At 40.5% G+C, this 23406-nt stretch overlaps 1 protein-coding gene across 4 annotated transcripts in view; it reads left to right on the top strand.

Annotated features, from left to right (window-relative positions):
• The window catches only part of LOC124798425 (carboxypeptidase Q-like), a 77380-nt gene that overhangs the window by 47103 nt on the left and 6871 nt on the right, over positions 1 to 23406 (top strand). Inside the window, exon 6 of one of the 4 annotated variants that reach the window (XM_047261835.1) lies at positions 8736 to 9006. The exons of 2 other annotated variants lie outside the window; for them this stretch is intronic. In XM_047261835.1, coding sequence (XP_047117791.1) covers positions 8736 to 8988 — 253 coding nt within the window. In that variant the 3' untranslated portion in view covers positions 8989 to 9006. Of the gene's footprint in view, positions 1 to 3355; positions 3731 to 8735; positions 9007 to 23406 lie in introns of those variants that run through there. One more of the 4 variants, XM_047261843.1, reaches the window with a different exon arrangement.

The following is a 23406-nucleotide window of genomic DNA, read 5'->3' as shown; positions in this document are numbered from 1 at the left end:
GAAGTACCCCTGCTCCTCTCGCAGAAATGCAGCCTGTGCAGGAAACCTAGAGCTTCCCACTTCTTTGCTAGATTTTCTTGTCCCACACAGTCAGTAAACCTTTGTTGGGCTGTCATTGCTAATGGAAAACACCTCACCTGTGAAACTTATGTTTTCTCACCTCCTATTCAGATGGAGCTCTGTGAATACCATCCAGTATAAAACATTTTTCTCACTGAGTTCCCATTTCACACCAGATCTTTATGTGAGGTGTACAACTTTCCCCAGCCTTCAGTGAAGTGTGTCACTAATACTAAGGAAGTTGGTCTCCCATCGAAACAAGATCTGTGTACTCCGGGAGTGTGCTCAGTCTCTTCCTGCCTGAGCGAGGAACTCTGTTGATAGTTCCTCATTCAATATAATATCTCCACCATCTCTTTGCAGTAGTAGGTTAACTAAGGAGGGATAGGAACAGAGGAATCAGTCAGAATCATACTGTTTTTTATTATTATTGCTTATCCAGATTTCAGCTATAGATAGCCATCTTCAGTGCATTTGACTTGAGTTACCATCCAACAAACTCAAGCAGTACATGTTGGCATATGACTTTACTGGTGTATAGGCAGAACAACTGCTTATACACTAGTAGTCATGTGGTGATACACTGCTGTGAGTTTGTTGGAAGGTATGTATATATAAAAATATGTTTGGCTGATCAGCTGTTGCAGATGGAACTAACGCAGCAAGAAAGAGGTAGCAAATTTGCCTATGGTCCAAGGCACAGTGATTTTTGTAGAGAGCTTGCATTGTCTTTATTGCATACTTGGTGAGTAATAATGATGGTGAATGGCTGTTTGGTCTAATTGTTGAATGCCAGTTTTGAGAATGTGAACCATTGTAACACATATGTCTCTAACATCGAATTCTTAAACAAATAGAAGAGGAATCACATGTACTAGAAATATATATGTAATTTATGTTGGGCTGTTGTTTGTTTGTCCTCAATACCATGCATTTCTTGTGTCCACAGCTGGAGTGTAGGAATGGATGCCTGACATTCTGAGCTTCCAATGACTACACGAGGTGTTATTTGTTAATACAATTAGTTAAATGATGGCTACTTGTAATGAATATTACAGTTTGGTGTATAAAAACCAGGGTTGCCACAAGTTCTGGAAATCAGGGCATATCAGTGAACTTCAAATGTGTCAGGGCGGGGAGGGGGGGGGGGGGGGGGGGAAGAAAACTGGAAAAATCTCGTTTTTGTCTCAGTAGATGAAATGGCTTGTGTACTGAGATGTCATACATCATCACTGGCTGGATGCAGCTGAGAACATGTGCCGCTTCCCTACTCCCTCCTCCTTATTGCTATCCCTGTCTACCACTCCCCTCAGCTTTCACTCAGTGCCACCACCACCACTTCTTGCTGCTAGCCGAGCAGCTGCTGACGAGAGGCAGGGAGGTGTGAGGAGTGGTTTTTTTGGATCTGATTCTCAGAGTCTGTTGATGCAACAGCCAGAGATGGCGGTCATGTGCACATGAGTTGTGTCCGAGTGATTATGTGAATGTGTGTGCTCTCGTTTTCTGACAAAGGCTATGGCCAAAAATTTAGTTGTGAGAGGTTGATTCTCTTTTCTGTGTGCCTGTATGCAGCTCAACAATCATCTTTACAGCAAATTGCTACCTATCCTCATTAGTATTGATTCTCAGAGTATTCGTGCAAGTTATCTACTGCATGGATTGATCACCATGGTCTCATTTCATCAATATGGTGTCTGTGACATTTGAATAACTGGCCTCATGATTGGACTTCCATGACAGGCCAGAACCGCAGGCCATTTCTGTGGGTATCTCTAACAGATCGGGCCTGTCATTCTGAAGCCCATCGTTTCCCAATAATGTGCAGGCCCTGCCCGTCAGATTTAGTCTCACCAATCTGACCACAGGCCAGGTCTGTTTGTGTGTAGTGTAATGTGGCTGATTTTTCTGGTTTATCTATGGACCCAGGACCGCAGTACTCTTCCGCAGGCCAGAGGTAATCGGCGATGGATTTCAGAAATTGCGACTGTCTCACCACAAGCACACTGTACAATGCAACATTTTATAGTCATTTTATTTATTCTAGTACATTTTGGCACTTTGAAGTATGAACAATAAGAAGAAGAAAATTGTGGCAGTTGCTGGAAGTTTGTACACTATCTACTCATGTACTTTTTGAAAGAAAAACCACACAATACATGTAAAATAATGGATGTAACACAGTGGGTTATAACCGACAGTAACCAACATTTCATTGGCAGTCACCTACAGTGTTGACTTACATAACTCTTCCCTGCCTTCTACACTTCTTTTTCTGAGGTTATCTCTGAAATCAGTGAAGGTAATTTAAATCTGCCTTGCATCTCCAATAAAATGCATATTTTTGTCACCAAATGTGTTTTGTTTTATTGAAATAAAATAACATCATTGGCCTTAATGAAACAAATATACCACTTGGCTTGCTTTCTCCATCTAAAAGCAGTTCATTACAAAAGATGTTGATGCTAGTACTTAAGATTTTTGGTCACATGTTTAGAAATACAGAAGTATTTACATTTTTGTCAACTTTTGCCTTTACTTATTTTTGAGCACTCAAAATTTGTCAGGGAAAAATGCTAAAATTTGTCTGGAAATCAGGGAAATATCAGGGATTTTCACTTGGGGAAACTTGTGACAAGCCTGAAAACATAACTGGTCACATAAATCTGTGCTTTAGCTAATCCGTCAATCTCACAAAAAGCCTTCATGGTAGCCACAACAAAAAATTTTGATGAAATTTTCTGTTGTTGCGGCCAAAATATCACTCTTCAGGAAAAACTATGAAAGAGAGGTGGAGAAAGAGGAAATTTGGAAAGTTGCTGGGGCTGATTTGTTTTGGATTTGTTCTATTCTTTTTGATTTGGATATTGTTTTGAGAGAGTTATTCTTCCACTTAACCAAGTTTCCAAATCATTCTATTTTTGTGAACAAATGCTTCATTGAGCAAGGCCTTGTAACAATACATTATTAAACACACCGTTCATGTTCTTTAAACATGTTTTCTTGTGATATTTGAGTGTGATCTCCATATTTTTTTCTGTGATGAAGTTTTAAATTTTTATAGTTAAAATCAGTAAGCACATGTTCAGATAATATTACCAGTTCCCCTAGTATGCAAACTAACTATACTTGGATAGTATCTGGTTTCAAAGCACTATTGTTGCATGATGTGTGTGTTTTGTTTAGTCGACCCTTCTATTACTTCTTCGACTGACTGTGTGACACTTTTGCATCATACTGAAAGTTAATAATGTTTTGTTGAATTACAGTTATTAAGTGTTTTTTCCCATAATTTCAGGCTTCTCAAGCCAGTCAATGCCACCCAGTTTAGTACTCAGCCATATGTTGGATCAGATATAGCCCTGTGGACAAATGCAGGTGTGCCTGGGTCAAGTTTAATTAATGCAAATGGCCATTATTTCTGGTTCCATCACTCAGCAGCAGATATGATGACTGTGGAAGATCCGCATGTTCTTGACTTGTGCACTGCGGTTTGGGCTGCAGCTGCCTATGTAATTGCAGATTTGAGCACAGACATTCCCCGACAATAGTCCTGTGTCCGGTCACACACAGGACGAGACTAGCAAACTCCGTAACAAATGTTGGTGCAAGTTGTTGTATTTTGTTTTATGTTCAAATATTTAAATAAATTATTGAATATTTGTGCTTGTCACTGTTGTTGGTCTTGTTATTTGGAAAGTGTGTGTGTGTGTGTGGGGGGGGGGGGGGGGGGGGGCAGGCGGGCGTGCGCGCATGTCCTCTTGGTCGAATAATTTGTATAATCTTTGGGTTTTGGGTTTCACAGCTTTTTTTGTATTTCAGGCAAACATCTTATTCTGCAGGAATTGCATTTTATTTGCTGTATCTTCCCACAATTAATGTTGAGGGGAACTTACTATGTAGTACCTGAATCATAAAATAAAGCTGTCTGGGAAGGAAACCATGTTACATAAAATCATCTGGTGTGTACATGTGTATGTACTGGTTATAATAGATCATTCAAGTGTGCTGGATCCTTTAGGTATCAGAAATAGGGGTCAGTGGGCACATGCTGGATGAGGTTCCATGTGTGAAGATGGTCACTGCTATGCCCTCACCACTATTCACGTACTTTTACGAGGCTCCAGAGACATGGGAATTATATCTCTGATGTTTTAAAATACATTGTCTTGCTTTTAGTGTTTCCAGTAACCAGCAAAGTACTTTATTCTTCTCATGTAGCAACAGTTGTGACCACTCTCAAACCCTAGTGATTTGTTTCTCGGTGAACTGTGCGCTCTGTTTATTAAATATTAGTGTCATCAAGTGCATCTTGTTGCAGCTAAGCTCCATTTTAATTAATCACAAACAAAGTGGACAGTCTTACACACCACTGGCTGCACTTTTCAGGGGTTCATATGCCAGTGCAATTTCACTCGTTAGAATGTAAAGAGTCCTATGCAAAATTATTAATTCGTGATGTGGTTGGGCCTCGACAGGAATGTCATGACTAAATCAGTGGCAACATCTGACTGTAGTGTTAGTGACATTCTTGAGATTGCTAAGTTTTTTGCGATTGCTTCTGATGCTCAATACGTTTTTACTGACAAAATTCATGTGTCAAAAATAGTAGGCTACCATTGAAACTGCCAGCAGCTGAAGATTATGATTCATAATCATCTTTTTACACCCCTATGTGTCTCACCGGAGTTGTTTGTGGTTGTCTGGATCATCAGTGTTTTGAGAGACTTACTTACATTGATTTAAATGAACCCCCCCCCCCCCCCCCCCTTTTTCTCAGCATTGAGTAAACCCTTTTCAAATACTAAACAGGTGGTTCAGAAATGCCGTTTTCCCCTCAATGTTGAAGCATTCACCACACAACCTGAGGATGATACAGTTATCTTCAGAGCACAGTAGCTGTCATTCACACCACTGTTGCCCACACCACGCCACCCAATGTTTGGCATGTGGCAAACTGGGACACCTGACAACAAGTGGCTAGTCAGCAACCCATCTCATCATGGTCTGGTGGCAACACATCGCAGTCGTGGCAGCTGATCGAGCAGTTCCACCGGTGCCCAGAAACTGACACTGGCTCTTCATATTTCTGGCCAGTGAGTGGAGTTCCACGTGGACACAGAAGCCTTCCTGTCAGTCATGAACGAGGACATGTACCAGTGGCTCGGCTCACCTTTGCTGTAAAGGACTCGGCAGCGGGTCGTGTCTTATTGCCAACAGACAATTCCTTTCCTTGGACTATGTTTGCGTACAGCTAAGCACAAAGATGTTGAGTGTTTACTAACATTCTTAGTAGTGAGGTCACCTAATGCTATTAACATTTTCAGCTTTGATGCCCTCATGACATTTGGTTTCAAAATAGTGGACCACATCAATTTTGTGCCGTTTTCTGATCTCTATTCAGTTTGTGATACACACAGGCAAAGAGAAAACATTGCCAAGTTGTGCGGAAGATTACACGGCTCACGTCACTATGTAACTGTCACTGGTGCCAAAATTTTGTGGAACTTGCCCACTACTGTTTGCTACCAGATTTGCTGCTCAGGCAGAGATTGGAGTGAATGAGGGACACCTATGGTTGTCACTAAAAAATGTAATGGGTCATTACACATTTTTGATGATTTCAAAGCAAGTTCTCTTAAAGCTCTGTCCAACATTGATTTTATGCCTTACCCAAAGGATTTGTTAATGAAGGGACCAATATTTTTCAAAAATAGATTTCAAAGATGTTTATCTAAAACTTCCATTAACCAGCAAATCAAAACAATTGATTATCTTAAATATCGTGTTAGGCTTGAACACTATAATCATTTACCATTTGGCGTTGCCATCTTCTAAAAATATACTTGGGACAGTTGGTTTAGGGTATTGCTCATTGTGTTAACTGTTTAGACAAAATCATCACCACAGGACTGATGCATGTGGAACACCAGAGGAACCTTGAATCCTTTTTCAAGTGTGTCTTTGAAAATGATTTACATTGTCAGTTAGATAAGAACAACGTTTTCGCCCTTGATGTTAAATGCCTCGGACTCTTTAGTAAGAGCATTACACCTGCACCTAACCACTTGGATGCCCATCACCTTCTCCTCTCCCCCTCTGTTCATCTCCTCTTCCCCATCTCTCTGTCCATCTCCTCCCCCCTCTTTCTGGCTGTCGCTTCCTCCCTCCACTCAGTTGTGGCCATTCACACGTATAGCCCCTGGCAGCCTTGATGTCAGAGGTTATCAACCCTTTCACTCTGCTCCCCCCCCCCCCCCCCAAACCCCTCCCCCAACTGGAGCCAGGTGGTTTTTATCCCAACAGTGGTTCATATCAGATAATAAATCGTATGCATACCAAGTTTGGTTGAAATTTATTCAGTGGCTTAGGAGGAGGTATGGAAAACACACACACACACACACACACACACACACACACACACACACATATTTGCTGTAAAATTGATGTAATGTTCTTATTTTTTTCTTTCTCATCCACTGAAAAATTTCTCTTTGGCTATTCCTTTACAGTGATGAACATCCTTCCATAATTCAAAATAGGAAATGTTATTTCTTTTAATCTGAAGGATAATGTACAATGTGCACTGAATAGAATTTTTGGTTGCTTGTGAATGGAAAAACATGATCTACATTTCATTTGGAGAATATTTTTTCTGTGGGTGTATGTTCATTGTGTTGGATTGTCTGTCTGCACCAAGTAATATTGTTTCTTGGGGGAACATGTGTTTAGTTCTGGAATTTCTGTGTTTGTTTCTTGGCTAAACAGATGATTACAGCAGTTGTAGATGCAAATTTTCTTTAGGGGATGTGCATTGTAACTTCATTTCTCTTCCTTTTTGTTGTTTATTAATTTTTACTCTATTGTTTGTACATAGTGAAAACTAAAATGTGAGTGAATTAGAAAGTACGTTTTACAGGGTGGAGCAAATAATAAGTGGCCTGGAGAACTAGAGTTCTAGGGTACAAAGAATCACAGAGGAAAGGAAGTACAGTACTAACCTGATTAAGACCTGTAGCAGATGTTGAAAGTGACCACCATTCATCTCTTGACGCAAGTGTGAGCACATTTCGGAATGTTTTTTGACTTTTTCAGAACAGACCCTGTCTGGCATCATTTTCAGACTTAATGTTGCGTGGCACTCTTTTCTGGCACTTTGACACCATTGAACTTCTCAGCAAACAACTGACCACACCATTTCCATGACTTTGGTTTCACGTAATTTCACATAACTTTCTCCAGCAAACACCTGCCGCTCCACTGTGAATATCATCATCCCCTTTGCACTGTTCCACTCTCACTGACACAGTCCACACAATGCTGTGAACCGGTGTGGATCACATGGCGGGTGTACATGTGGTGTGCACGTTATAAGGTGTGATTATATACATACGTTCACATACAATCGTATCCACTCATCAGGGCCATTTTTATTTGGCACACTCTGCATATGTTTGCTTGCTCATAAAATACTTTACCATGTTCTGTAAAATGAGTAGCAGATGACTGTCTGGAGCTAATCAATTTGTATTAAGTATTCATCATATTTGTTACCCAGGGCAAGCAAGTGATAATATGCATCCAATTGAATGGATACTATTGTGTGCCTTCTCTTTCTCCTAAAATGTGGTTTTCTCACATTATGAATCACACTCATCATTAATGTAACACACTTACTGTAGTATGGCTGACATGTTTTCTATATATTGTCCAATATTTATTGTGTAGTGCTGCATAAAAAACCAATGTTTTCTTTGCTGTCAGAGATTACTGGTTCTGTTACAGGGGTCTGACTGATTTTACTCAGATTCCTTTTGCTCTCCCTTTCTTTTAGAAGACAACTTATTAAACCAGATTTAGTGATTGTTATTTAACTCCATGTTGTGCTCTATTTGGCACCCTTATCGGTGTTTGTAACAATTGACTTTGCAGTCATTCTTTTTGCTCTTGTTTGGCTACGGAGCACGGCTTCACTGCAAAAGTACTCCACAAGCAGACACTGAGTGCAGGCTTGCAAGCAGTGAGTATTGTACCCCCTCCATCTTCACAGGGAATATGGAGGAATCCATGTGGAGACCTGTGTAAATGAGGAAGTTGATCCTGTTGGAACTGCTTTGACAGATCTAAACTGTCTTTACATTCCCTGTCACATTTTTACCATTTATGTAATGTCTTATATAGAAAATTTTTACATTGGTAAAATCTTACGTATTTCTCCTTCATTGCAGTCTTTCCACATACCATTTTTATGGGTTGCATTAATTTCAAACAATTTTGTAGTTTTAGTAGTCAAATGTACAAAAATAATATTATTCACTACTTCGCATTATTGCTCATACTGATTTGTTCTTTTCTGTCATACTGCTGCTTACATGCTGGTGACAAGTGCCAGTGTAATTGCAGAATGAGCATCTTCCATGCAATTCGTGCAGTACTTCCAAATAGTACTCTCTAATTTTTTTGCTGCTGCAGTTTCCTATTGAATTACAAATAGTATCAGCACCACGACAAATAACAAGCACTAAGTTTTAGACTGTCATGAATGTGCATTATCCTACTGCATCTGTACTGTAACACAATCATTACTTTGTGTAACACCCCTGTGAGTTATAGTCTATTAATGTGGTTTAATGACTTTGATATTAGGATGTATTAGATGTGTCTACCCATTATTTCAGACTTTTTAAACCAATTGGTGCAAGCCGATATAGTACTCCACAAGTAGGAGGATCAGACATAGCCTTGTGGACAGATGTTGGTGTGCCTAGCTCGAGCCTAATTAATGCGAATGAGCATTATTTCTGGTTCCACCATACAGCAGCAGATATGGTGACTGTAGAAGATCCACATGTTCTTGACCTTTGCACTGCAATCTGGACAGCAGCTGCTTATGTAGTTGCAGATTTGAGTGCAGACATTCCCAGGGATTGAGGAAACTTCCTGTCACAGGCAAGATTAGATATTATTTTTACAGACCAGCAGATAGCTCAACAAATATTGTCTTTTAAATTTGATTCAGTTTAAATGAAACCCTATGTTGTAATGTAAAATGACATAAGAGCTGAAAACAGTATTTAATTTTACAGTATGATTTAGTGTGATACTCAAAGTTATTTTATTCATTATTACACTGATGTAAAAGCCTATACATTTGTCTGCCTTTTTTCATATGTGTAAAAGGAGTATTGAATGTCTATGGAGCTTATAGTCTGATGTTTAGTCAACAACCTGTTTTCTATTATGATATCACTATTGCTGCAGAACATGCATTGTATTATTTATACGGAATAAAACAGCCATAAATGAAACTGCACCCAAGTAAAGATAAAAATATTTACTTGCACGTGACAGCAGACTGGCTCATGTGTAAAAATGCTAAGAGATTCTAAAGTGTCCAGAGTCTGAGACTGTTTTACAAAGTATTTTATTCAAATACTGTCCAAATTGCTAATTTTTGTGACAGTTGTTGCTTTTGACTAAAATTGGTCATTTCAGTATTACTAGAGTCAGAAAAGTTGTATGAAATGATAGATTTCAGGAAGTTTTACTTGAATAAACTTATATATACTTATCGTAATGCCAAATAGTAAGCTGTCTGTCATATGTAATTTACTTTTTACTCACATGTAACAATTTTTGATTCTAATGAAAATCAGCAACGTTCATACAAAAATTAGTAAGTTGTAAGTTTTATTTATATGAATAAATTTCTGTCTCTAAATGATTAACTGCTCAGGACATTTATGCCTAAAATGAGATACCTTTGTGGGGATCGAGATCTTACGTACGGTAATATCGAACCCAACATTAAGTATTTGCTCGTTTATAATGAATTAACTTTATTTTGATCATGTCGGTACAAACACATCCACTCGAATACAGAGTTCGGAACACACTGCGATCAGCAGTTTTCAAAGAAGTTCGTTCTCAAATGTGAGGCGGTCGACTCTTCCAGTCGATAACCGCCACAGAGCCCCCGCCGGTAGTGTGGAACATGGTAAGGATGATGAGAGGCGTGTGTGCACCCGGCCGGCTGATGGCGCAGGTGCGCGTGACCGATCGTGTCGTGGCAGGCACTAATGCGAGGCGCGATCGGACCGTTTTTCGATGTCTCGGTGGGCATGACCAGCGGAGGGAAGGAGGCGTGGAAGGCGTCCACAGGTTGACTGTGCCATGCTGCTGATGGCACGGTGGGAGCAGAAGGCGGCGGCGTGTCGGTGGGGAGAACATAGTCGTGCTGAGGCCGTGCGGTGCAGCGGGGTTTTGATCCGATCAAAGATGCGGAGTGCATCGAAGATGCAATGTGATGTATTGCCAAAGTATTTGCGGGCGAGCGCCGCGGTAAGTGCAACGTGTCCGGTAACAGTTTGTTATTGGCCGTATGACATAAAGGAGCAAGCGTGCTGTGGCTTAACAGGTTGCGTAAGAGATCCCGGGTGAGCAACACTCGCGGTAATGATGGAGTTATAGAGGCGCTTGATGTCGCATCAGGGGAGAAAACAGCAAGCTGCACATGACTGACCTTGGCGGCAGATGACTTCGGTGTAGACGGAAGCGTCACCTCAGAGTCTGTGGACGGTGAGTGTGTTACAGCGGTAAATGGCAGGATGTTACAAGCAGAGTTGACAGTGTCGGTGTTTTGATGTGCGAAACAGCCGTGATCGAAGGTTGGGGGGTATGGCCGTGAGTCCTGGGCATGAGGCATGGCAACGGCGAGAGGTGGTGGAAGGCGGATGTGGTCGGTGAAACCATGGTCGGAGCAGGAAGGCGATGAGACGTAATGTGAACGTGAAGAAGTCGAATCGGCGGATGAACTACTGGTCTGTGGCAGAGAGGCGACAGTTTGATGGAACTGGAGCTGCGTGTGTGCTGTCACTGTCGGCACTGCGGTCGAGTCGTAAGGCTGCAAGCTGCTCGCACGAAACTGCTGCACGGTCGTGTGTCGGAGTGGAAAGATGCTCACTGTCGAAGCAGAAACGGCAGATGTGTTGGTTGTACATTGCGGAGGTAGTGAAGAGGGCAGCAAAGCAAGCTGCACTGGAATGTGGCTGGTTATGCCGTGGTACAGAAGCGAAGTGTCTGGAACTACCAAGGAAAGGTGGCAGCGGCGTAAATAAGTTGCTTGTATCACATCAGTAACGTAGAATTTCCACTTGAGGCGGCATGATGACAGTTGTGACATCTTGGACATACATCCATGTAGTGTGATCGTCAGGGTATTAGTTGTAGCTGGTAGTAACGGCAAAGGATCGTCAGCAGTCGGAGGCGGAACAATGACAGGAGCATCTCGTTGCATGTCGTGCTCGGTCGGTGTTGGCTGCAGCATGTGTAACTGATCTTGTACCAACAAGTTGTATGTCGCAATTTGCTCACGTAGCTGTTGCAGTTGTTCAGGTGAAAATGTATGTCGTGAAGCAATCTGCTGTGTAACACTGAGTAAGATGGGGTCTAAATCAGAATCTGTCACTATCAAAGGGTAACCTGGCGTACAAGACAAGGTCGGTGGCACAGTATTGACGTAACAGTTTGAGTAGAAGAGATTGTCTGTGCGATCACGAATGTGAAACTCAGTACTCGGCGGCGGCGGAGTGAGAACATGTTCACTGCTGTATGAAGCATTGATACGGCTGAAATCGTTGTCTGGGGTGGGTGAACAAGTTGCGGGCGCGATCGAGTAGTGAACGGCCAGGCGGTAAGCATGCATAGTGTCGGCGAGTTGTTGACGAGATGCGGGTGCGGTAGCCGTGGCGGGATTGTATGTTGCGCAGCTGTTTGTTTTGACTGGGTTGAGGTCAGTGAGCCAGCAGGTGGCGGCCGTGACATCGCTGTCGGTAGCGGTCGAGCAGAGTCTGTGCGGCTCCGATGCTGTGTAGAGGGAGGCGTGGCATGTCCAGTGTTGCACTGAAAAACAGCCGGCATTGTCATCAGTGTAATTGGTGCATTGTTGTTGATCGGTAGGATGTACTTGATGAAATTTTTCCTGTGAATTCGACCAGGCATGTGATTTAGCTGTAGTTCGGAGTTCGTGCGAACTGAGATTTGCAACATAGTCCCCGTTTGTTGCAGTCCATTGTTTGACATGATTGTCCAATGTCGAAGCAGTGCACAAAGTTAATGCATTACACAAAAGCAAGTCAAAATTGTCCAAATTAATCGGCAAAGGAGCACTGCACTGTCCGGAAGTGAAATTACCGACGCATTGAGCGGGTTTCGACGGGCGACGTGTGCGCCTTGGTCGCATTGTCGATGTGTGAGAAGGTGACGAAAGTTATCAAAAAGCACGATTCACACAAGAGTCTGGAATTTACACACTAATTACACTTCCTGTACACTGCATCCAGATGCGGTGCGATGCGAAGTCGATGGGTGTAGAAATCCGACAAAGGGTTGCAACATTGTTTGTCCATGGCGATGTTCCAGTACACATTTCTGGCATCGTAAGCGGCATTCGTGAGCGTCAGGGTCACCAGTGTGGGGATCAAGATGTTACGTACGGTAATATCGAACCCAACATTAAGTATTTGCTCGTTTATAATGAATTAACTTTATTTGATCATGTCGGTGCAAACACATCTGCTCGAATACAGAGTTTGGAACACACTGCGATCAACAGTTTTCAAAGAAGTTTGTTCTCAAAGATGAGGCGGTCGGCTCTTGCAGTCGATAACTGCCACACCTTTGTTGAACAAAATTGAGAAGAAAGCATTTGGGAAATTGAAATTTTTCAACAATACGATGAGAAAATCATGTGAAATCTCTAGATGAAGGAAGAAATTGGATGAGATCAGAGGGGAGACAACAGTCTGATTCCAGCAAAATAAGAGATTTGAAACACAAGAAGTTGGGAGTGGCATGGAGCAGATTTCGGATATGTTGTTGCCCTACAATGTTTGTTTTGTCTCACTGTTGTCAACATTTTTGTTCACCACTGTTCTAGCTGGGCTTTTACTGCTGGTCTCACTACTTGTCTGTAGTGCCACGTCTAACTTCACAGATTTTCTAATCTTGCCAGCTGCTGGCATCTCATTGTTAATTTTCTTCTCATTTATGTCCGGCAGTGTCTTCCTAGAGCAATGCCACATTTGGGTTTCTTATTGAAATAGAATTCTTCTGATGTCTTATCTATACCAATCCTTTTCCAATTTTGACTGTAAGATCAAACACAAATTCTGAAAGCTCATAAATTCTACTGTGATACAAAAGGAATAGACTGTAACATTACTAAGAACAATTTTTCATGTCGTATTAGAAACCTTGAACTTTGTTTTTTGCTTTGACATGTTTCACCAGAATGTATCAATTAAGTAGCAGTGGAGGAGCAGACAAGTTCTTTTGCTCCATTGAAAAATGTTGTGTGTGACATATTAACAAAGAAAAGAATCCAGTGTTGCAAATTTTTGTCCTTACCAAATACATTCTGTTAGTAGTGATTGCCTTCAAAGTAGGTCCCATTTGAGGTTACACATCTGCATGCATTTTCTCCTGATCAACACATATCTACATGTCATCCGTATACGAGACTGCACAAAAGCTCAACAATTTTGCACTCAAGCAGAAGTGGATTACTCATGTACTGGCACTGACTTATTAATTCCGATGAAACTTCTTTCAACGTAAGGACACATCAAGGTTGGAAAACAATTATGCACTAATGCACCTTTTATTTTTTTCAGTTCCTATTACTCATGAATATAGGAGTAGGGGCTCTTGTAGACCTTTCTTTTCATTCAAATATTCCATTAGGCTGTGTCTGGGTAGAGGGGTTCTCAATTAGGAATATTTTGGAGGAGACTACCAGTACTGAAATTTACCTAATTACCATAGAAAACATCCCAAAACCTTGGTTGGATTCAGGAGAGGTCATCAGGCATGGGTCGACCTTTTTAAACCATCTGTGTGGTACTGTAGATTGGGGTTGCAAGTATCATACCGTACAGCCATCCACCCTAGCAGGCCCTCACTTGCTTGTAATCAACAAAATTAGTTTTTGATTAAAAGGGGGGGGGGGGGGGGGGGAAGGAGATTGGAAGATGACTGAGTGACAGAAACAAATAACAACAAAAAGTGAAAATGAACCGATTGCAAATGTAAATTTTGTGAAAGCATTGCAGCCTACTGGAACAGCTTGTAAGTGCCAAGAGAATAATTTAAACTTTGAACTTTGGATTTATGTTCTGTGGACCTGAAAACTGTCCATTACCAGAGTGTGCCATGTGCAGAGAAAAACTAACCATTGAATTCATGGTCCTTGGTAAATTGAAAAGACATTTGAATAGTAAACATAGTCACTTATCTGGGAAAGATAAGGACTGTTTTAGCTGATTGATTTCCTTACCAGAAAAGCTATGTTACTGAGAGCAACTATATTTGGAAAAGTGCAAGTGGCCAGTTATAAAGTTCCTGAAACAGTAGCAAAAAACTGCAACTCCGTACTACTGCAGAGGATATAATTTCTCGAGTGTGTAAGGAAATCGGTTTTACGTGATGGCGCCGAGAAGGAAATATCTTTGGTTCCTTTGTCAAACGAGACTATTTCCTGGCGGATTGATGACATGTCTTCAGATATCCAGTTCAATGTACACAAAAAGGTAAGTGATGGTCATTTATGAGGGCGAACTGGAAAGTAATACCTCTGGATTTTTTTATTCTGTTCTCAATATTGGTTGAGATGTTACACATCATGCATATTACTCAGTCGACATTCCTGCTTTGCTGGTGCACGTTGCAAGCCTCTGCCACTAGAGGACTCTAAATTGTAGTGTTCAATGTGGTGGTTTGTAATGTAACTATATTAGTGTGTGAGAAACAGCTCAGAAAACTGAAAGCACAAATTCAAAGAGTTCATCCACACATGGAGCACACTCTCCTTCAGCATGACTATACCAGACCACACACGAGCCCTGCGACATCTGCAACAGTCCAATGCCTTGGGTTCACGGTCATCAGTCATCCTCTATATAGTAACAACTTGGTCCCATCTGATTTTAATCTGTTTCCAGAACTTAAAGGTCATATTCAAGGACTTCATTTTCATAGTGATGAAGCGGTGCAAGCCGATGTGAGGTTGTTACTCCATCAACAAAGTTAAATGTTCTGCAGTAATGGTATCAACAAAATGGTCTCTCATTGAAAGAAATGTGTTCGTCACCAGGCTAACTGTTGAGAAATAAGTATGTAGACGTGAAGAATAAAGATGCTGTGTGTCAATAAAGTTGATTTTTATGTAAAAAGCTTTGAGTTTTCAAGTAAAACATTGGGAGGCTGTATATTTCAGCACACCCTCGTATTTATACTGCAGCTTGACGAGTCAACTGATATAAAGTAAGAAATGTCAATTACTGAGTTGCATAAGATTTTTTGATGTGGATTCAATCATTGAACAATTCCTTTCATGTACTGAACTGCCCTCAACATAAACTGGTTTAGACGTGAATAATTCTATATTCAGCACTTTGAAACCAAATGGGCTGTCCTGGAGAAGTTGCCATTGTGTTTGCACAGAGAGTGCAACAGCAGTGACTGGAAGATTCAAAGGATTTTTAAAAATCCACTGCAGATGGTCAAGAAAAGAAGGCACAGGCATGCAACAAATTTGAAATTTCTTTTAGTCAAGATAGCACAATCTTCCTTCATTGAAGTCTGTGTGAAAACAGTCACAAACAAAAACACAGGTAGTGCATCGGGCAGAAGGCCTATTAATGATAAATAACAAAGAGTTATAAATGGAAGTTTTTGCACTTTAGATGCCAAACAAAAACCGGAAGGGACCTGTCAGAGTCAGAGTTCCCAATGATAAACTTACTAAGTTCAGGGAAGTCAATTATAAGGATGAACACAGAATTATTACAAATCCACTGATCGGTTACTACGTCACGGCTGTGTCTTCTTCTGGAGAGGTTGCGTGGGGGGTTCTGGGTTGTGAAGACTGGCGTGGGCAGTGGTGGCTGTGTAGCGACGGCTCTGGAGTGAGCTCTTGATGATGAAATGCAACTGAATGTGGCACCTGGCCCAGAAAGCCCACTTGGAGTGACAAGTTACTGCTAAGGGTCCAGATGCTGGCCTAAGTACAGCCCCGGTTGCCAGGATACAGCTTGTCCTATTTCCTGTCACATGGCCGGTGTAAGAAAGAGGTCCATGGAGCCAGAAACCTCGGACAGTTTTTAGGCTGCTGTTTGCTGGCCGTGTGGAACATGGGAGCTTTCATAGGCTATCTCATTGGAAGCTGCCTGCCTGCATATCTTGGATGTAATGTGTATTTCTGGCAGAGTAGGCATAAGCCCACAATACAGCAAATTTGGTGAAAGACTCAAACAACACATTGCTTCATATATCGTGAGGCTGAGGTGGTGAAGACTGTTGCAACAGAATTTTGAGTGAGGCATTAACATGGCACACTTCGTTAAGTCTGGGGCTTTTAAGACAGGACCTCTTGAACAATTGTTCCATGAAGGGGATCTTAACATGAAATTTTGATTCTGCATATATAGATCTGCTAGATGCCTAAAGCTAGAGACCTAGAAACATTTTCTGAATTACAAAAAGCCTGGATTTGGCAGTCACACATGGGAAAGAAAAATCTTAAGAGGTTTACTGTTACTTTCAAAGTAGATCCACATGGTGACATAACATACATACTCATATTAAATTACCTCATGGCACAATATTTTCCCTCCACCACTGTCGACAAATATGACTGGGTGCATAATCCTGATGTCATGCCTCCAGAATCCATCAGTAACCTTACTCTAGAGGAAGAAGAGCAGCTTGCAGAACTTCAGATGGACTGAAACTTCAGTTGAAATATGGTGAATTACCGCTTATAAAGTTTTGGGTGTTAGCAAAGAAAGAGCACCTAGTAATAGCAGTGAAACCAAGTACTACACTGTTGCATTTTCTCACCACCTACTTGTGCAACCTCAGACTTTTATCACAAGCTAACATAAAAAACAAGGCACAGGGAGTAGACAACATTCCATTAGAGCTACTGATATCCTTGGGAGAGCCAGCCATGACAAAACTCTTCTGTCTGGTGAACAAGATGTACGAGACAGGTGAAATACCCTCAGACTACAAGAAGAATATAGTAATTCGGATTCCAATGAAAGCGGGTGCTGACAGGTGTGAAAATTACTGAACTACCAGTTTAATTAGTCACAGTTGCAAAATACTAACATGAATCCTTTACAGAAGAATGGAAAAACTGGTAGAAGCGAACTCAGGGGAAGATCAGTTTGGATTCTGGAGAAATGTAGGAACACACAAGGCAATACCTGACCCTTTGACTTCTGATAGAAGATGGGTTAAGGAAAGGTAAACCTATGTTTATAACATTTGTATACTTAGAGAAGGCTTTTGGTAATGTCGACTGGAATATTGTCTTTCAAATTCTACGAGGGTAATCCCAAAAGGAAGGTTTCCTATTTTTTTAATAAGTACATAGACATGTTTATTTCTACAATGGTTTACATTAGTTTACAGCTTGAGCATTTGGTTATTTTTCGACATAATCACCATTTCTGTCGATGCATTATTGTAGACGCTGTGGCAGTTTTTGTACGTCCATGTCATACCAGCTCGCCACCATGCTGTTCAGAAAGTTATGAACCTCTTCTTTCACCTCATCATCGGAGATGAATCGCTTTCTGGCCAAATGTTCTTTTAACCTAGGGAACAGGTAATAGTCACTGGGTGCCAAGTCAGGACTATAGGGTGAGTGGGTGATTGTGTTCCATGAAACTGTTGCAGGTGAGCAACGGTTTGCTGAATGATGAGTGGGCAAGCGTTGTCATGGAGAATGTGTACACCCTTGCTCAACATTCCTCTTCTCTGGTTCTGAATTGCCCGTTTGAGTTTTTTCAGAGTCTCACAGTACCTGGCAGCGTTAATTGTGGTCCCAGCGATTCAGCTCTGACGACGAGTTGAAAGAAGGGGTTCATAACTTTCTGAACAGCATGGCGGCGAGCTGGTATGACATGGGAATACAAAAACTGCCACAGCGTCTACAAAAATGCATCGACAGAAATGATGAATATGTCAAAAAATAGCTAAATGTTCAAGCTGTAGACTGAGGTAAACCATTGTAGAAATAAACAGGTCTATGTACTTATAAAAAGAATGGGAGACCTTACTTACTTTTGCGATTACCTTTGTACAGGTGGCAGGGGTAAAATACATGCAGCGAAAGGCTATTTACAATTTGTACAGAAACCAGCTGGCAGTTATAAGGGTCGAGGGGCATGAAAAGGAAGCAGTGGTTGAGAAGGAAGTGAGACAGCATTGTAGCCTATCCCTAATGTTATTCAGTCTGTATACTGAGCGAGCAGAAAGGAAGCAAAAGAAAAATTTGGAGTAGGAATTAAAGTCCATGGAGAAGAAATAAAAACTTCGAGGTTTGCCAATGATGTTGTAATTGTGTCAGAGACAGCAAAGGACTTGGAAGAGCAGTTGAACAGAATGGACAGTGTCTTGAAAGGAGAATATAAGACGAACGTCAACAAAAGCAAAATGAGGATAATGGACTGTAGTCAAATTAAATCAGGTGACACTGAGGGAATTAGATTAGGAAATGAGACACTTAAAGTAGCAGATGAGTTTTGCTATTTGGAAAGCGAAATAACTGATGATGGTCAAAGTAAGGAGGACATAAAATGTAGGCTGGCAGTAGCAACAAAAGCGTTTCTGAAGAAAACAAATTTGTTAACATTAAGTATAGATTTAAGTGTCAGGAAGTCCTTACTGGAAGTATTTGTTTGGAGTGCAGCCATGCATGGAAGTGGGACATGGACAATAAACAGTTTAGACAAGAAGAGGATAGAAGCTTTTGAGATGTGATGCTACAGAAGAATGATGAAGAATAGATAGATAGGTAGAGCACACAACTAATGAGGAGCTACTAAACAGAATTAGTGAGAAGAGAAATTTGTGGTACAGTGTGACTAGGAGGAGGGATCAGTTGGTAGCACACATTCTGAGACATCAAGGGATCGCCAATTTAGTACTGGAGGGAAGCATGGGGGGGTAAAAATCGTAGAGGGAGACAAAGAGATGAAGGCAATAAGCAGATTCAGAAGGATGTAAGTTGCAGTAGTTACTTGGAGAGGTAGAGTCTTGAATAGGATAGAGTAGAATGGAGAGCTGCATCAAACCACTCTTTGGACTGAAGGCCACAACAACAACATAAAAAACAAGAAATGTGAGAGACTTGTCTGTGTGTTTGTTTTCAATTTCACCACAAACTGAACTTTTGTTTAAGAAACAACAGGCTCAAGTTTCTCATTGAGAACTAAGACTTGTAAGGCGTAAAGTAGTAAATAACCTGTAAATAAGTTTTAAGTTCTGAAATATTGCTGTACATTCTGTTGTTCTTTCTTAAAAATAAACATTTAATGAAATTTCTTCAGTTACTTTTTTTAGTAATATCATAAACCCTCAGAAGTAATGTGGCACACTTAAATAATTTTATGGCACAGTATTGTGCCTTGGCACACCCAGTGGGAACTGCTGCTCTAGAACCTTAAAAATAGTAATGTTATCCAGAGTGGTTTTAACATGGTGGTTAAGATACATTTCCAACATGCAGAAGGTTGAGGGTTCTACTGTTGTCTGGTGGTTATAAAATTTTATTTTAAAATCTTTGGCGAAATGACTTTGATCATTATTTGTATTCAGTTTATTGTTTTAAATGTATTTTTTTATTTCTAATCCTTTGCTGTGTCATTTTGTAGTGAGCCGCATAGATCCACATCTGCGGTCTGTGTGCACAGTCATAAGACACGCCACAGGAGTCGGCAGATGGAGCTCGGAGTTCGACAGCCATCAGAGGCCACCAGTTGTGGTTGCATGAGCAGCCTCTTGTCTCTATTCTCTACTGGCCAGCCAACAGCATTTAGAGATGGGGTCAGCCAGCTCTAACTGAGTTACATGTTTACCTCTGGATACCTGTTGTCAGATTCTTATTGTGAGCCTCTCTTTGGCTACTGTACCCATTATAATAAGAAAGACATAATATAGTTGTTGTGGTAGTCATTGTGTGGTGCTCTCTTGTGGGATCAGAAGATATTGGCTTGTGAGATCTCATATGACTGGGCAATTAACAAAACCTCTTCGATGGCAGTGTTCTCCAACTGGAGGACCCGTTGCCAGACTTCCTTCTCTGGGGCAGAGCAGATGACAACATCACAAACCATGAAGTCCACATGTGACTCTTTTCATGTGTCCGTGACAAAATGGCACTTGAGACTAATGCCGCAAACATTTGTAATCCAGGCATGTTAAAACTGATGGGGCTGCTTCTTGCTTTGGTAAAATTCAACCGTAGTGACCACAAAGTGCATGCAATGGCAATAAAAGGCAGACAACAACAAACATAAGGTGTCAAATGACAATGAAGAAAGTTACTGCAATGGGGCCAACTGCTGCAGCACTCGATAGAAGATGGGAGAAATTTGAGACAAAAACAGTGTCCGACATACTTCCGCATCAGTAACCAGGAGGCAAGAAAATGCTGCCATAGGTGGTTTTCTTCCACCACCTTGTCAAATGGCGGGAACTGAGGAAAACACGGTGCTGGAGATGAATTTTTGGAGAGTGATGCTGGTGGAGCCTGTTGCATGACAGTGATGAAGTCCTGTTGTTGTACTAATGTTTGAATCAGAGACTTCGTACCACGACAAAACGCAAAAAGCAACTGCACAATGAAAAACACATGCAGACATGACAATACTCATTGCCAATGTGTCCTGATCCCACAAGAGAATACCACACGATGACTGACACCAGAAACATTATTGAGTCTAGAAAACAATATATTACAATGGGTTCACTAGCTACCGAGTGGCTCACAATAACAGTCTGATAATAAATATCAGAGGTAAACATGTAACTGAGTTATAGCTGTATGGGCTCAACTCTAAAAGCTGTCAGCTGGCTCGTAGAGTGCATGAATGAGAGGCTGCACATGTATCCTTGAGTGGCAGCCTCTGGCAGTTGTTGAATGTATGCCTGTCTAGCAACTTTTGTGGCATGGTGTCTTATGACTGCACCCAGATCTCAGGTGTGGATCTATGTAGGTCAATATGATTTTAATCATGATATTATATTTTTTATTTGTTCTCACTTTTTCTTTCAATCATTCACTTTTATTTGGGACCTTTTCCATACGATTATAATTATTTTTATTTATCTATTGTAATATGCTGATCTGTCTTCCATTCTAAGACTGTATGGTAAGTAGACATTATTAAATGTACTGTGAAGCAGTAGTCAGAATGCCCAACTGCTTAAACCGGTGTCTGCAAGAAGATTGTGGGTGAGCCCCACGTATTACTCTTGCAGCACTTTTTTAGCAATGGAGACTTTCTTTTTTAAAGATGAGTTTCCCCTGGACATTATTCCATATGACATTAGTGAATGAAAATATGCAAAATGTGTCATTTTACTGATTTGTCTCTCCCCCAGATTTGCAATGTTTCTAAGAGCAAATGTGGCCGAACTAATGTGTTTTAGCAGTTCCAAAATATGCTTTTTCCAGTTTAAATCCTCATCAGTATGGACACCTAAGAATTTTGAAATTCCCACCATATTTGTAATTTCCTTGCCATGTGTTATATCTATCATTGGTGTTATATCCCTACATGTACAGAACTGAATATGTTGTCTTTTTAAAATTTAGGGTGAGACAGTTTACAGAAAACCAGTCATTGACACTTTTAAGAATGTTGTTTATCATTTCTTATGTTTCTGTGTGGGTGCTTGGATTGACCTCAATACTAGTGTCATCTGCAGGAAGAAGTAATTCTGCTTGTTGTATATGAGACGGTATATCTTTTACATATATGAGGTACAATAGTAGACTTAAAATTAAACCTTGAGGAACAACGTACATGATTTCGCCCATGCCAGAATAATGTCCCTGAACTACATTGATTGAGTTACTGAATACAACTTTCTGCATTGTTCTGGTTAGATATGACATTATCCATTGGCTATACTGTCAGTACTATAAAACATCAGTTTGTCAAGGAGAACACTGTGATTCACACAGCCAAATGTCTTAGATAAGTTGCAGAAAATGCCAACTGGTGCTATTTTATTATCTAATGCATGTAAAATGTGAATGAACATATAAATGGCATTGTCAGCAGAGTACTCTTCTCAAATCCAGGCTATGATTTGCTGAAGATATAATTGCTGCTCAGGTGAGATAGAATACATCACCTTATCAAAAATTTTCGAAAATGACGTTAGCAGTGAGACAGGTCGGTATTTAGACAACCTTCCTACCACCTTTCTTAAATAGTGGTTTTACATTATCTTTCAGTCTCTCTGGAAAAATGCCTCAAGTTAGCTGATGCATTATGTATTTCAGATAAGACCAGGCTTGTTATATGGGACAAATCTTTAGTATGCTATTGGAAACACAATCAAAACCAGATGAACTTTTATTTTTGAGGGAATGTATAATTTTCTTAATTCCAGAAGGAGAATTTGGTGATACATTCAGATGATTGAATATTATTGAAGTTGCTTTTTCAACATGCTGCTGTGATTTTTTTTCTTGAACTGTTTGTATGCTTTCTACTATATTTAAGAAATAATTATTAAATATATTTTGTACCTGTGATTCATCATTAATAGCCCTTCCATTCAGTTAAGTTGTAATGTTATCCTGTTCCATGGCCATGTGTCCTCTGTCCCACTTCTCTACCTTCCGTATAGCTTAAGTCTGTTGTTGGAATTACTGATTTCTGGCTTTATGTGCATGTTCCTTGATTTTTTGATGACTTTTCTTAATATTTTTGAGTAGTTTTGTAGTGTGCAGCTACTGCGGGATATCTAATTATCCTTGTCAGCAGATACATTTCCCCTTTTCCTTTCACAAGGTACTGTAATCCATCTAGTTACCAAAGGCTTTTTACATGGCTACTTAATGTCTTTTCCGATCAGCTTACATGCAAAGTTATTTTCAAATAATATTATGAATATATCATGGAGTAGATTAAATTTAATGTTAGCACTTGAATTTCATCCCAGGCCATCTTTTGTAAACTATTCTTAAACATTTGTCCTTAAGTCATTAATTATAATAACTATTTTCACTGAGGAGTACCCATGCTATAAGACCTATGTTATTTATCCTAACTAACTGTACCTCATGATCAGACAGAGCATTTGTTACTCAATAAACATTTATTTTCTTGCTTTGAGCTTCACCAAAGAAAACATTATCAATTAGGATCCTACAGTCTTTATCCACCTGGGTTGGAAAGTTAATGACTGAGATCAAATTATAGGGTCCAAATAAGATTTCCAAACCATTTTTCCTATCAGAATCTCTTGGAAAATGTACAT

This window comes from Schistocerca piceifrons, chromosome 1 (genome assembly GCF_021461385.2).
Source record: "Schistocerca piceifrons isolate TAMUIC-IGC-003096 chromosome 1, iqSchPice1.1, whole genome shotgun sequence".
In the NCBI taxonomy this organism is placed as follows: Eukaryota; Metazoa; Arthropoda; class Insecta; order Orthoptera; family Acrididae; genus Schistocerca; species Schistocerca piceifrons.
The sequence above is the reverse complement of the archived record's forward strand: the minus strand, read 5'-3'. Positions and strand labels throughout refer to the sequence as shown.